This window comes from Pelodiscus sinensis, chromosome 30, assembly GCF_052426305.1.
Source record: "Pelodiscus sinensis isolate ZL-2025 chromosome 30, ASM5242630v1, whole genome shotgun sequence".
NCBI lineage: Eukaryota > Metazoa > Chordata > Testudines > Trionychidae > Pelodiscus > Pelodiscus sinensis.
In genome coordinates this window covers 14,038,156-14,054,135 of record NC_143081.1, presented here as the reverse complement: position 1 = coordinate 14,054,135, position 15,980 = coordinate 14,038,156, and the positions used below count along the sequence as shown (strand labels likewise).

At 45.3% G+C, this 15,980-nt stretch overlaps 1 protein-coding gene and 1 pseudogene across 1 annotated transcript; one reads left to right on the top strand and one right to left on the bottom strand.

Annotated features, from left to right (window-relative positions):
- The first annotated feature begins 996 nt into the window (after positions 1-996).
- LOC102443784 (olfactory receptor 14A16-like) lies at positions 997-8,365 on the top strand (annotated as a pseudogene).
- Positions 8,366-8,921: 556 nt separating this feature from the next.
- Positions 8,922-9,857, bottom strand: LOC102443538 (olfactory receptor 14A16-like). Its single transcript, XM_006135703.3, has one exon. The coding sequence runs from the start codon at positions 9,855-9,857 to the stop codon at positions 8,922-8,924; it is 936 nt and encodes a 311-aa protein (XP_006135765.3).
- Between the last annotated feature and the right edge of the window lie 6,123 nt (positions 9,858-15,980).

The window sequence follows — 15,980 nt, the reverse complement described above, 5'->3', positions numbered from 1 at the left end:
AGTCCGCGTCCTTTCTGTAACAAGGGGGCCAAGAACTGGATGCAATACTCCAGATCTGGCCTTACTAGTGCCGAATAAAGGGGAATAATCACTTCCCTAAATCTGCTGGCAATGCTCCTCCTAATGCACCGTAATATGCCGTTAGCTTTCTTGGCTACAAGGGCGCCTTGTTGACTCATCTCCAACTTCTCTTCCACTGTAATCCTCTGATCTAATACAATGTCCAGTGTACAATGCTGCTGACAGATCATACCCTGTACACAGAGTATACGCTGCACATCCCCCAAAAAACTTCCCCATGAGGCAGAGAAATGGGAAACTCAGGACAAAGGAGTGGCCCAGGGCCAAGTGGCAGGTCAGTGGCAGATCCAAGAAGAGAACTCACCTCTTGGGGCAGCCCCTGACCTGCCCCGCACAGATATAAAGTCCGAGTGGTAAATACCAGCAGTGACAGGGGGATGTTCTCAGTCTAACATTCCACGGAGATGGGGATCAGGGGCCATGAATCAATGGGCAAGCATGTAGCAGCCCGTCTCTGATCAGAGCCTGGTCAGAGCTCATTTCGGACCAGCTGCCACTGGGGGAGACAAGAAAGTCCCTCCCTGGGAACCAGGTGGTGTTGGGGGTTGGTATTGCAGTATTGGAGCTGGAGCTGATTCCCTGATCACAAGCAGTGGCCCAGGCTCACTGCCTCAGCTTTGAAGCCACGGGACCCTGCGATGTTCATACTCAGACTGGTTAGCCCTTCCTGCAACAGGGAAACATGTATTTACACCTAATTCAGTTTCCCTAGGTTGATAATGCACCAGACTAGTGCTCTAGAAGTCTGGTGTTCTTACCACCTTTCGTCCATGGAGGTGAGACTTGCTTGGCCAACTGGTCTTTCTCATCAGGAGATATCCCACAGAGAATCGGGAATTTTGTCGGTCGTTCCTACCCTACTACTGGCCTTTTTCTTCCCTCTACAGGCTGCGGGGCAATACGCTGAAAAGGACAATGCAGAACCGAACTGCCATGACCGAGTTCCTTCTCCTGGGATTCTCTGACATTCGGAAGCTGCAGATTTTGCACTTTGTGGTCTTTCTGGTGATATATTTGGCAGCCCTGATGGGGAATCTTCTCATTATCATAGTGATAGCCCTCGACCACCGTCTTCACACCCCCATGTACTTCTTCCTGCTGAACCTTTCCATCCTGGACCTCGGCGCCATCTCTGTCCCTGTCCCCAAATCCATGGCTAATTCCCTAACCAACACCAGGTCGATTTCATACTCTGGATGCGTGGCCCAAGTCTTTCTCCTTTTCTTCTTCGTGTCAGCTGATCTTGCTTTACTCACGGTCATGGCCTATGACCGCTACATGGCCATCTGCCACCCACTGCACTACGAGCGAGTGATGAACAAGAGAGCGTGTATCCAAATGGCCGTCGGTGCCTGGATCAGTGGCGTTCTCAATTCCATGCTTAACACTGGAAGCACATTTGCTGTAACCTTCTGTGGAGGCCACTCAGTGGATCAGTTCTTCTGTGAAATCCCCCAGCTGCTCAAGTTGGCCTGCTCTGATGCCTACCACAGTGAAGTTGGGGTTCTTGTATTCAGTGCGTGTTTGAGTCTAGGTAGCTTCGTTTTTATCATTGTGTCGTATGTTCAGATCTTCAGAGCGGTGCTGAGAATCCCCTCGGAGCAGGGCCAGCACAAAGCCTTCTCCACCTGCCTCCCCCACCTCGCTGTGGTCTCTTGTTGCTTTGCACTGGGTCCTTTTCCTACCTGAAACCAACTTCCAGCTCAAGCTCACATCTGGACCTCATTTTGGCTGTTCTCTATTCTGTAGTGCCTCCCATGCTGAATCCGGTCATTTACAGCATGAGGAACAAGGAGATCAAAGCTGCCCTGTGGAAACTGATTGGCTCAAGACTATTCAACATGCATAAAATGTCTGTCTTGCTCCCGCAACCACAGCCTCATTCTGGTATTACACATTTTAACAACTGAGAACATTATTTTTCTCTCTGAGAACATCCTCTTATGGACACTGGACAATTTGTAATGGCATATTGCTGTCCAAACACCACTGCACTCAATGTAGTTAAGATAGAGTCACACCAGTGCAAGCAAGTAAAAAAATCGACCTACCGTATTTCACCGTAAAAGAGAAATCTGTCATTATAACACTATGAGGTACGTTCCATCCTATCTGCCTGTCTAAAGGCACACTTTGCTTTTCTGTACTGTGTACGTTCCTTGCACAGTGATTCCCAAAGTTAGCTCAAATAAATATTATTTGAGGCAGCAGGCAATTTCTGGATTCGCTTTAAGGCTGGATGTGGCCAGAGAAGCACTAGATGGTAATGCAATGCCAGGTCAGTGTATGTAATGTAATTTTCCATTTACAGCCGTGTTAAAACAAAATTGCTCCCCAGGGCTTATGCTATTGTAATGCATGTAGCTAATAGGGAGATATCTCTGAAAGAGTATGTCTATACTGCATGACTTTTTTGGGAGACTTGAGGTATCTACACAAGCCACGCGTTATTTTGAAATATTTTTTGAAATATTGGGCATGCTATTTCACCATCCCGGTAAACCTTGTTGCACGAGGGATAAGGGATGACTTGATATAGCACGTTGTTCTGAAATATGAGGCTGTGGATATGCACCAAATTTCAAATAAGATAAGATACATAATTTGCGGAGGTCAAATTGCATTGCTTATTTTGAGTTTAGGGTGCTGTGTAGCGGCACCCTAAGAGACTCAGGTTGGGAGGGTAGAAGTGGGTTGTGTCTGGGTCATTTTTCCTACGCTGATTTATTACCCCACCCCCACATGCTTCTGGAAATGGGCGTGGTAGTTTGGGATCTGTTCCAATAGGGTCTGTCTCTGTAGCTGGGGTCAGACTCCAGGACCAAATAGGCAGGGCTGCTTTTCTAAGGGCCATGTGCCCTGTAGGAGCTGGGAGAAGCTGAGCTCAAGAGCAGAAAGTAGGTTACTGTCCCTCGCTCTGAAGCACTTTGCAGTAGGTAGTGATGACCCAGGAACAGGGGCAATATTAATTATAGCCGGGGGAAACCGAGGGAAAAATCATGTTTTCTGTTTTCATTATGTGCTTGGAATGTTGTTCTGATTATACCAAAAAATTGCTAGTTACGTTCTCCACTAGTGTGATTCATCAGCTGTTCTTTAAATGTACAGGCTGTCCCTGTCTTGCGACGCGATCAGTTCTGGAGATGCCATCGCAAGTCAGGGGCCTCGTAACTCGAGTCCACATTTAGGACAGGCATCGTACGCCGTCGTAAATGTGGGGCCGAAGACATACATCGGAGGATTTCGGCCCTTTCCGCACTTACGGAAAAGGTCATAACCGCAGGGGGTCATTAATCCGGCCATCACAAACTGGGGACCCCCTGTTGCAATGGAGAAAGTCATTTCTGTTTTGTTATTCTCTGTTTTCACATTTTCCTGTAATGGGGCTTTCTTTAAATCGGTTCACTTGTGATTTACATGACACACTGGTTAATCAGAGAGCTGGCTGTCTAGCCGTAATCTATTGCAGAGGAAGAGACTGCCTGTATTCCAACTGAGGATTCCTACAAGCAAGTGGAGGGACAATGTTTCAGACTCAGAATATTGAGCAAATTGGGTAATCAAACACACTCACTGAGACTTAGGAGAACTACTCCTAAGCTTTTGGGATCTCTCTGTTTCTTCTTACTGTGTTCTCTGCCGACTGAACTCTTCAAATTTTCCTTCTTGTTTTCTCGGAATTGTAACTGTGAAAATATTGCCCGCGGGTGACAGAATAGCTATGCTGTGTTGTAAAAACCAGATTATTATTTGTTCTTCATCCTAAAATTTTATAAAGTTATGTAATTACATTTGCTTCTTTAGTTTAAACCCTGTGCCATCCTTGCTGAACATCCATAGGATATGTCTAGACTGCAAACTTCTTTCGAAAGAGGCTTTTTCGAAAGATACTTTTGAAAAAGCCTCTTTTGAAAAAGAGCATCTAGATTACAACCAGCACTTTTAAAAAAGAAAATCGCTTTTTCTAAAGAGAACACCCAGGCAGTCTGGATGCTCTCTTTCAAAAAAGCACAGTTTGCATTACATAGTACCTTTTTTCGAAAGAGCACTTTCGAAAAAAGGCGTTCTTCCTCGTAAAATGAGGTTTTCCACGGTCGAAAAAACTGCCACGTTCTTTTGATTTCCTTTTGAAAGAACACAGCAGCAGTCTAGCTGCAGGGGAAGTTTTTTTGAAAAAGGCCACTTTTTTGGAAAAAACCCTGTAGTCTAGATACAACCGAGAAGCTGAACTTTGGATCTCTCACTACTTTTCTGTGGAAGTTGGGTTTTTAAGGCACTATAGAAGGGCAATAAAGTGAAATCTAGCCCATGCAAGGATGTGCCACTATTGGGTGACCACATTCTTTGAGCTCACATTTTATCTGTATTACCTCCGCTCATCTACTAGAATTCTCCGAGGGTGTCCACAAGCATGTGGACAAGAGGGATCCATCCAGTGGATATAGTGCACTTAGATTTCAGGAAAGCCTTTGAAAAGGTCTTTCACTAAAGATTCTTAAGCAAAGTAAGCTGTCATGGGATAAGAGGGAAGCTGTCAAGGGATAAGAGGGAAGGTCCTCTCATGATTAAAAGAAATGAAGCAAAGGATAGGAATAAGTGGTCAGTTTTCAAAATGGAGAGAGGTAACTAGTAATGTTCCACAGGAATCTGTACTGGGACCAATCCTATTCAACATAGTCATAAATGATTTAGAAAAGAGGTAAACAGGGAGGTGGCAAACGTTGCAGAAGATACTAAACTGCTCAAACTAGTTAATACCAAAGCAGACTGTGAAGAGCTTCAAAAGGACCTCACAAAACTAGGAGACTGCAACAAAATGGCAAATTAATGTTGATAAATGCAAAGTAAGGCATATTGGAAAAAATAATCCTACCTAGATGAACAAAATGATGGAGACTCAATTAGCTGTTACCGCTCAAAACATCCAGGCATTGCTATTGATAGTTCTCTGGAAACATCCACTCCGTGTGCAGCGTCTGTCAAAAAAGCAAACAGAACATTAGGAATAATTTAAAAAGGGATATAGAATAAGACAGAAAATATCTTATTGCCTCTGTATAAATCCATCATATGCCCACATCCTGAATACTGCATACAGATGAGGTTGCCTCATCTCAAAAAAGATATCTGGGCATTGGAAAAAGTTCGGAAAAGGGCAACAAAAATGATTAGGGGTTTAGAAGGGATGCCATATGAGGACGGATTAATAAGACTGGGAGTTTACATCTTAGAAAAGTGGAGACTAAGGGGGGAAATGATAGAGGTCTGTAAAGCATGATTGGTGTGGAGAAAGTAAATAAGGAAAAGTTATTTACTTCTTCCATTAACACAATAACTAGGAGTCACCAAATTACATTAATGGATATCAGGTTTAAAACAAACAAAAGGAAGAATTTCTTTACACAACACTCAGTCAACCTGTGGAACTCCTTGCCAGAGGATGCTATACAGACTAGGACTTTAACAGGGTTCAAAAAAGAGCTAAATAAATTCACGGAGAATAGGTCCATCAATGGCTATTACCTAGGATGGGCAGGGATGATGTCCCTTGCCTCTGTCATAAGCTAGGACTTGATCAAGCCAGGACTTAAACACCTCTAGGGATGGAGAGTCCACCACCTCCTAGGGAACCCATCCCAGTGCCTTAGCCCAAGACCTGAAAAACAGAGTGCTTTGGTCCAGGCCAGTGTGTTGATGTACTCAAAGTGGAAATATGAGCACAGTAAATGCATGTCAGTTCTTATCCAAGGGTCAGTATATTGTGCTCCATTTACAACAGACATGCCCCCCCCCATCCAACACAGGCGTGCCACAGCTCATTGAAGGACTTTCATTCAGAGCCATTCAGGGTGCAATCTGGGAACACCAAATCTGGTTGGTGTTTTGACTACTTTTGACAACTGCTCCCCCCACATGGAACAGTGTGTGTGTGTGGGGGGGGAGGTTTCTACATGAGGTATCCACAAGGAAGGATGAAAGTCTGACTGTTGGATCTCCACATGCATAATGTGAGCACCTGTCACAGAGATTGAGACCCTTTTGGGGACTGGGGTCTGAACTGGGCAGGCGACTGACCACCTCAGGACGTCTCCACTTCTGAAAGATCTCAAGGGCTCTATGGCTGAGAAATCCTTTTGCTAAAACTGTCCACAAGAATGATGAGGTGAAAAGGAGTTTCCGGAGCTGTCCAGATGGAATTTCAGTTCCAAAGATTCTTTTAATACTGCTGGGATTTTACGGTGTTAATCGTGATGCATTACAGAACCTAGACCTTGGACAGGCAAATTAAACCCTAAAGAAACTAACACAAAAATGTTGTGGCCAATCCAGGTAAGTTAGAAAATGGAAATGCTTGTTTGAAAAGAAAGGTTTTCCATTGTTTCTTATGGACACGCTTTGTCTGCATAATGAGGGCAAATTTGGGTCCCATTGACGTCAATAGGGCTCAGCCATTCATTTCAAAAGGATCCATATTTTGACCATGGTCAATACACCAAAGGGCGCAAAAGTAACTGAAGGTAGCCTGAAGAAATCACAACAACAGAGATGTGAGGGTGAAATTCCCAGCTCCTCTTGGCCTGGACCAGGGTAGAATATCTCTGCTCTTATAAGTGATTTAATATCAGCAAAGTCTTGGCCCAGAAATTTGGGTTTAAACTCAGTAATAACGTAATGACTGGTGTAAGTCACTTTTTGGAGCAATTTCATTCTAACCTTAGTGTAAGTGTAACCTTGGTCAGTCATTCCATGCACTGACCTGATGCTCCATGTACCTTCCAGTGGGAATCTAGTCACACCCTAACTGAAGAAGGAATTTGCCAGTGGCTGATTTTGATAATCATCGTAATTACTTGAATTCTATCTTTGTGCCTGGCTGTGCCTGGTATAGATACAGGACACAAAAGCAGTGTGTCGGAACGGATATGACTATTCCTTGTACTATCACACTGCCTCACAGTGTCCAACTGACAGATTTCTATTTAATTGCCAATTATAAGAGAGAGGGAGAAATTTAACTTATTTATACTGCTGTAAAAAGGCCTATGTTACAGTGATAGGGTATGTCTACACTACCCCGCTAGTTCGAACTAGGGGGGTAATGTATGCATACCGAACTTGCTAATGAAGCCCGGGATTTGAATTTCTCGGGCTTCATTAGCATAAAGCCGGCGCCGCCATTTTTAAAAGCCGGCTAGTGCGAACCCCGTGCCGCGCGGCTACACGCGGCACGGGCTAGATAGTTCGAACTAGCTAGCCATTCCGAACTATCTGTACACCTCGTTCCATGGAGGTTAGGTCCCGGAGGTTAGGTCCATCAATGGCTACTAGCCAGGCTGGGTAGGCTGGTGTCTCTAGCCTCTGTTTTTCTGGAAATGGATGACAGGGGAGGGATCATATGAGGATTACCTGTTGTGTTCTCTCCTTCTGGGGCATCTGGTATTGGCCACTGTCGGCAGACAGGCTACTGGGCTGAATGGACCATTGGTCTGACCCAGTCTGGCTCTTCTGATGTTTTTATGAGGGTCAGTAACACGAAGTCAGCAGGCTTGAATAAAGGCCTGTATCATAAAAAAGGCAACAGGCCTGGAATCTAATGAGCAAGACTTTGGCTCAGTAACACGGTAGTCAAGAAAGAGATCCTACTGAAAGTTGTATGACTCTGTAAGTTAGGCTGAGCATGGAAGAACATAAAGAGGCACCATGGTCAAGACAGGCTGTGGGCCAGAGGGGAGTAGCAGAACATCTCAATAAGATGGTACCAGCCAACTCCCCTAAAAATTAGGTTCAGGACTGGTTTGAAGTTGACAGCATGAAGGATAGTAAGTAGACTTTCCTTCTACAAGGTGAGGCATGGTAACCAGCTAGCAGAGAATGGTACACGAGAAGTGATGTAATTTATTGTATGTGTCTATAAAAGGGCACTTGAAAGAGTGATCACCGACCGATCTTGGGGGCAGGGGGCTGTATGTAGTTCTATAAGTGGGTGTCATTGCCACGACGTACAGAACGCGCAGCGGCTTAGCATTGAAATTGTCTGCTAACAACCATTACTACATGGCATTTGGCAATAAACCTGCTCGGTTGATTTCACCTTTTCCTGACCTATCGTTTCTGGGGGCTCTCAGAGGTCTATCATGTTGACCCAAGTGCACAGTGTTAATGCTTTAGCTAGGGGAACACACATTTTTATGCACACAGCCGAAAGTTTATCATCATCGACAGAGTAGAGGACCTGTCAGGAACCCATAGGGACAACCCCAAACCCCTGACTGATGACACATAGAACACGAGAACGGGAAGGCACCTCGAGTCGTCATCAAGTCCAGCTCCCTTCCCTCACGGCAGGACCAGACAACTCTAGATCATCCCTGAGAGGTGTCTGTCTAACCTGCTCTTAAATATCTCCAGAGATGGAGATTCCACAACCTCCCTAGGCAACTTATTTCAGAGTTTAACCACCCTGACTGTAGACCTTTTTAAATACTTGAAGCTTTCACGCTTCCCTTTTTCAGGCTAAACCAACTTAGTTCTTTCAGTCTTCCTTCATAAGCCATGTTTGCTAGACCCTTCTGGACCATCTCCAGTTTCTCCACATGCTTCTTGAAATGTGGTGCCCAAAACTGGACACAACACTTCAGAGAAGACCTAATCAGCCTATATTAATTTCATTGACTGAAGTGATGTTTGTTTAGATATTTGCCAGTGTTAATACACCAGTGTTCATGTCTAGCTTGTGGTCTATGTTCTCATGCAGCAAGTCATGGCAACAGTTGATTGTGTTTGTAAAGAACTTAAAATACATTAAAAAACAACAAATGGTCCTGAAAAAAGTTGAACCTTTAATTTTTGGAGACTAGACTGAAACCCACCATTTTCCACAGGGCAGCTTTGATCTCCCTATTCCTTATGCTGTAGATGACTGGATTCATCAACTGAGGCACTAGGGAATAGAAAACAGACACCACAAGATCCAGCCACGTTGTTGAGCTGGAGGTGGGTTTCAGGTAGGCAAAGAAACCAGTGCTAAGTAGCAAGGAGATGACAATGAGGTGGGGGAGGCAGGTGGAGAAGGCCTTATGCCGGCCCTCCTCCGAGGGGATTTTCAGCACCGCTTTGAAGATATGAACGTAAGACACAATGATAAAGACAAAGCAGGTTAAAGCTATAAACACACTCGAGGCAATAGCTCCAATTATGCTAGGGTACGAGTCAGGGCAGGCCAGCTTGATTAGCTGGGGGATGTCACAGAAGAACTGATCAACAACATTGCCTCCACAGAAGGTTCTTGCAAACATGCTCCCAGTCAGCAGTACCGAATTGACAATACCAGTGATCCAGGCCCCAATGGCCATATGGACACAAGTTCTCCTGTTCATCACAGACTCATAGTGCAATGGTTGGCAGATGGCAAAATATCGGTCGTAGGCCATGACAGTTAGTAAGGCCACATCAGCTGATTCGAAGAAGATGAAAAGACAGACTTGGGCGACACACCCAGAATAAGAAATCAACCTGATGTTGGTTAGGGAGTTGACCATGGACTTGGGGACAGTGACGGAGATAGAGCCGAGGTCTAGAACGGCCAGATTCACCAGGAAGAAGTACATGGGGGTGTGAAGACGATGGTCGAGGACTACAACCATGATGATGAGAAGGTTCCCCATCAGGGCTGCCAGGTAAATTACTAGAAACACCACAAAGTGCAAAATTTGCAGCTCCCGAATATCAGACAACCCAAGGAGAAGGAACTCGGTCATGATGGTTAGGTTGGACATTTTCTTTCTCAGGACATTGTGTCCAGCCTGTGGAGGGAAGGAGATGAGCACTGGTCAGGATTAGGGTGACAGAAGAACTGACCCTGATTTTCATCTTAATAACATCAGCTGAGGTGCGAACCACGCATCACTTCCACAGTCTGTTGGGAGTGACAGTCAGACCCATCAGCTTCACAATCACACTTGTGTAAAGTGTCATGTCAGGATCAATGATGGGGTCAGTTTACACCTGCTGGCCCTCAATGTAACTGGATAAAGATGCGATGTGAAGGATGGAACAAAGAACTACACAACTCTAGGGTACGTCTAGACTACAGGCTATTGTCGACAGAGGCTTTGTCGACAGATACTGTTGACAAAGCTTCTGTCAACAAAGAACATCTAAACTACAGCCATTTCTGTCAACAAAGCAAGCCCTTTTGTCAACATGAGAGTGTAGACGCAAAGGACAGTGTAGATGCAATAACGCCTTCTGTCGACAGAACTCTGTCGACAAAAGGCATTATTCCTCGTAGAATGAGGTTTACCGCCATCGACAGAACTCGGAGGTAGTGTAGACGCAGGTATAGTTTTGTTGACAAAAGTCCACTTTTGTCAACAAAACCCTGTAGTCTAGACATATCCTACCACTCCTGTATCGGATACAGAGGTCTGTGGGTACAAATACTCGGCTCCCAACTCAGCATGAAACCATCGTGATGTCTCCAGTAGGGTTCCCCTGTTGTCTCACACACATCTGCTTGCTTTCTTGGAACCAGCATGATTATCAACAGCCGCTGGAGCGTGATAACCAGCAGCAGTGGCATGGCTGATCTAAGTACAGACCAGGGGCAATATTATTGGCATTTCTACTGCCACCGCTCTACTGCTGCCCATTCATAGAATCATGGAATCATAGAACACTAGAACTAGAGGGACCTCCAGAGGTCATCAAATCCAGTCCCCTGCCCTCAGGGCAGGACCAAGCACCGTTTAGACCATCCCTGACAGGTGTGTGTCCAACCTGCTGTTAAATATCTCCAGAGATGGAGATTCCACAACCTCCCTAGGCAATTTATTCCAGTGTTTAACCACCCTGACAGGTAGGAAGTTTTTCCTAATGTCCAACCTAAACCTACCTTGCTGCTATTTAAACTGATTGCTTCTTGTCCTATCCTCAGAGGCCAAGGAGAACAATTTTTCTCCCTCCTCCCTGTGACACCCTTTTAGATACTTGAAAAGTGCTATCATGTCCCCTCTCGGTCTTCTCCTTTCCTAACTAAACAAACCCAATTCCTTCAGTCTTGCCTCCTAGCTCATATTCTCTAGACCTTTCATCATTCGTGTTGCTCTTCTCTGGACCCTCTCCAATTTCTCCACATCTTTCCTGAAATGTGGCACCCAGAACTGGACACAATACTCCAGCCGAGGCCTAATCAGTGCAGAGTAAGAATGATTTCTCATGTCTTGCTCACGACACTCTTGTTAATATGTTCTAGGATCACATTTGCTTGATCAAAGCTAGCCCAGGACTGTGATCCACGAATGGGGCACTCTCGCCTTTCATTTGTCGAAAATACTAAATTGTCAGCACCACCCAATTTCCACTTCCTTGGGAAACCTGGCAGACTCCTTTAGCATCCCCCAGCCGTCTGTCCGCAATGATTCCACCTTGGCACCACATGGACGGCCTGCCACTGGGTTGCTCATGGATTGAGGGCTCCTGGCTGCACACCCATAACTGTGTGATGATTGGCTGGTCACATCGCCCTGTTACTACTGTGTTGTTTCCTTTCTCTCCATAGCTTTATCTCCGTGCTGTGCAGGCCAGGAGACCTGGGATCTGCTCTTGGTTCTGTCACTGACCTTCTCTGTGTCCTTAGACTGGTCACTTTCACTCCCTGTGCCTCTGTTTCCCCTCCCACTGTCTGCCTTGGTTGTGTCTTATCAAGTGTATGTTCTCGGCATCCATGCACCACATTTCTGGTCAGCTTGCTGCCATGTTGTAGGCCGGAACTGTCAGTAAGCCAGGTGCTAGGGACATTAAATATTGGTTAATTGAATAGTTGATTACATTCATGAATTTTAATTGATTAACCAACTATTCTATAGTTTCTGGGGCTGCGCTCTCAGCCAGTGCGCTCCAGTCCCACTCTCGAGGAGCCCCCTGCTACTCTGCGCTGCTGCGTCTATATCAGAGGCAGCAGTGTGGTGTGCCAGACAGGAACTGGTCCACGAGGGGAGCCAGATTAAAAACCAGCTGATACACAGGCAGCAGTGTGGGATGGCAGTAGCCTCTGTCCAGGGGAGGGTGTGAGCTCCTGGACCTGGTGCGAGCCCAAACTGAGCTGGGTGCCTGTCTGCCTGGCCCCTAATACACGTTAAATGCAGTGGGGCTAGGTCCCGGACCCAGCAAAAGCCAGGACTGAGCCGGGCTGTGGGGCAGCCTGCAAAAAAATGTACTGGCAGGGGAGGGGAGGGAACGCATGTAGTCTGTAGCACTAACCGATAAGCTTTTGCTCATTAGTTAATCGGTTAATCGACTACACAATTACATCCCTAGCAGGTGCTCTGTGTTTTAGTCCTGTTGCCCCTCCCCCAAGTCCATCTCTCCTGTCGGTCGGTGCAGACAGGCTCTGGCTGCTGGGGCCAGGTCGGATCCTTGGTGACTGTTTATACAAAACACATTCTGGGGTGACCCGTATCACTGCTTCCTTGCTTTTACCAAGCTGCAGCGCAGCCGTTGAAATCGAAAAGACAACGGAGCCAATCACAGGAACTGGTCTGAAGTTATGGACCATGTTAGTGTTTCCCAGGGTTTCTTAAACCTGCATTCCCCAGTTTTCTGCTCACATCGTTTTCAAAAGGTTTCCATCAATTGGGGTTGGGTTTGAGCACATTTTCATGGGAAGCCCCAGCTGTCCTCCGAACCCTATTTTGGGGGATGGAGTCCAGCTGAACATTTTATGCAATTTATAGCTGAAAATGATTGTCCCTCAGTTGCCAAAACATAAAAATGTGGGGTTGGAGGGCACGTCCACCAAAAATCATTTTTCTAATTAAAAACATTCTGAGATACTCCAGCTGTTTGATTTACTGTGTAGCACGCAGCTTATAGAGCTTTATGCTAATTCATATTTATGTTCCAAAATTTGCGCTGCATATTAGTAACCTAAAATATATAAATGAAAGAGCAAACTTATTGTGTCATCCTTGATGGATCTATCCCCATCTTGCAAAGCCTTTGATCCCCCACATCTATCTATCTATCTATCTATCTATCTATCTATCTATCTATCTATCTATCTATCTATCTATCTATCCCCATATACCCCCTCTATCTATCTATCTATCTATCCCCATATACCCCCTCTATCTATCTATCTATCTATCTATCTATCTATCTATCTATCTATCTATCTATCTATCTATCTATCTATCTATCATCACCCACCACTTTATTATCTGCAGCCCTTTGAATCGCTTGGCTGGATTTCCCGAGTTTCTGTATTTCACTGCAGTTTTTAGCAGACCACTCCATAGATAGACAGATCATAAATGATCTGGAGAAAGGGGTAAACAGGGAGGTGGCAAAGTTTGCAGACGATACTAAACTGCTCAAGGTAGTTTAGACCAAAGCAGACTGTGAAGAACTTCAAAAAGATCTCACCAGACAAAGTGACTGGGCAACAAAATGGCAAATAAAATTTAATGTGGATAAATGTAAAGTAATGCACATTGGAAAAAATAACCCCAATTATACATAGAATATGATGGGGGCTAATTTAGCTACAACTTATCAGTAAAGAGATCTTGGAGTCATTGTGAATAGTTCTCTGAAGACGTCCACGCAGTGTTCAGTGGCAATCAAAAAAGAAAACAGGCTGTTAGGAATCATTAAAAAAGGGATAGAGAATAAGACGGAGAATATCTTATTGCCCTTATATAAATCCATAGTACACCCATATCTGGAATACTGCATACAAATGTGGTCTCCTCATCTCAAAAAAGATATACTGGCATTATAAAAGGTTCAGAGAAGGGCAACTAAAATGATTAGGGGTTTGGAACAGGTCCCATATGAGGAGAGATTAAAGAGACTAGGACTTTTCAGCTTGGAAAGGAGGAGACTAAATCATGATAAAATCATGAGTGGTGTGAAGAAAGTGAATAAGGAAAAGTGATTTACTTGTTCCTATAACATAAGAACTAGGGGCCACCAAATGAAACTAATGGGCAGCAGGTTTAAAACAAATAAAAGAAAGTTCTTCTTCACACAGTGCACAGTCAACCTGTGGAACTCCTTGCCTGAGGAGGTTGTGAAGGCTAGGACTATAACAGGGTTTAAAAGAGAAATAGATAAATTCATGGAGGTTTAGTATGTTAATGGCTATTAACCAGGATGGGTAAGGAATGGTGTCCCTAGCCTCTGTTTGTCAGAGAGGGGAGATGGATGGCAGGAGAGAGATCGCTCGATCATTACCTGTTCGGTTCACTTCCTCCAGGACACCTGGCATTGGCCACTGTCAGCAGTCAGGGTACTGGGCTGGGTGGACCTTGGGTCTGACCCAATATGGCCATTCTTATGTTCTTATGATCATAGACGCTTCCTCATTGGCTTGGCCGAGAAGTGAGGAACTAAAAGAGACGAGGGACTGCATTTCTTTCCAAGTCTAGCTCCAACTTTGTGCAGGCTTCCGATGTTGTCACAGGGATGCCCCTGTTCTGGGGCTAAGCAGCGGAATCAGCTCTCTGGGGCTGTGAACCCAGCTCTGATCTCTGCTCTCGGGCACAAACCATCCTGACGACCTTTCCTAGCCGCCCTAAACCCCATGGAGGGGGAACCGCTCCTGCCGTGGATTTCACACGCTGGCAGCAGCCCTGCCTAGAGATAAACAGGCAGGGCTGAGGCTCAAAGGGTGCCTCTAGACAGTCACAGAATAAAGCCTATATTTACAGCAGCATCATGTGACCTACAATAGCTCAGAGCCCCATGGTCCCAGAGCCCCGGAGGGCCTGGAATAGCCTGTCCCTTTATTAATTACCTCTGAGAGAGCAGAGAATTTGCAGGGAAGGGCTCTTGGGATGCAGCCACCAGAGGATGTGGTCCTGGGTGTTCAACGTTGGCCATTAGGAGGTACCCAGAGGCAAAGACTAAAAACCACGGGCCAGACCACGGGCTGGTGTAAATCCGATACTGTTCTGTTGACTTCCGAGCAAGTAGGCCTATTTTTGCCCACTAAGTATCTGGCCCTTTGAATTCAGTGGCACTGCAGACAAATTACTCCAGCTGAGGGTCTGATCTGTCACATGGTTTCGAATCCTCTTTCAAATCCACCCAGTCTGCACTTTCTCGGTTTTTTGTGCCACCTGCAGCAGCCCCGAACAGCATGCTCCATGGAGTAGCGAGGGCTGGGGAGAGGGGCACACTGCTGTCTGGGTGGTACTGAGGGCTGGCAGCCCACAACCCCGCCCCTTCTTTCCGAGGCCCTGCCCCTACTGGGAGCATGAAGTCAGCCCTCGCCCACCTATCTCAAGGGCCCAGTGTGCATGTCATCTCCCCTGGCCATATGGTGTTAATTATCAGAGCGAAACTCTTAGCAGTTAAGGGGTGGTTTCTTCCAACGAGGGACAACATTTCTGAGGAATTCAGTTTTGCAGTTTCTTCCTGTGTGATCTTCAATTCCTATTGGGACAAAAGGCCCAACTCTTTCTTTCTTTCTTTCTTTCTTTCTTTCTTTCTTTCTTTCTTTCTTTCTTTCTTTCTTTCTTTCCTTCCTTCCTTCCTTCCTTCCTTCCTTCCTTCCTTCCTTCCTTCCTTCCTTCCTTCCTTCCTTCCAATAGATTTATTTTTCCCTTTACTGCAGACAGCACTAATCTACAAGGCTCTCTGAAGCTATTTTTCTAAACTTGGGACATGTCCTGTAGAATCATATAACTTTACATGGAATGTTACCTCTTATATTTTACCAGGATGATAATGGTCAGCAGATTATGAGTTTTCAAATGATTCCAAATAAGGCTTATTTTGTACGGAATTTATTTTGCAATTATAAGTGTACCATCCGTAGGGATTTCTGAAAAAAATTCTCCTCAGAGTTTTTAACATTTCTCACAAAGACATCTCTGTCTAGTGCAGAGATC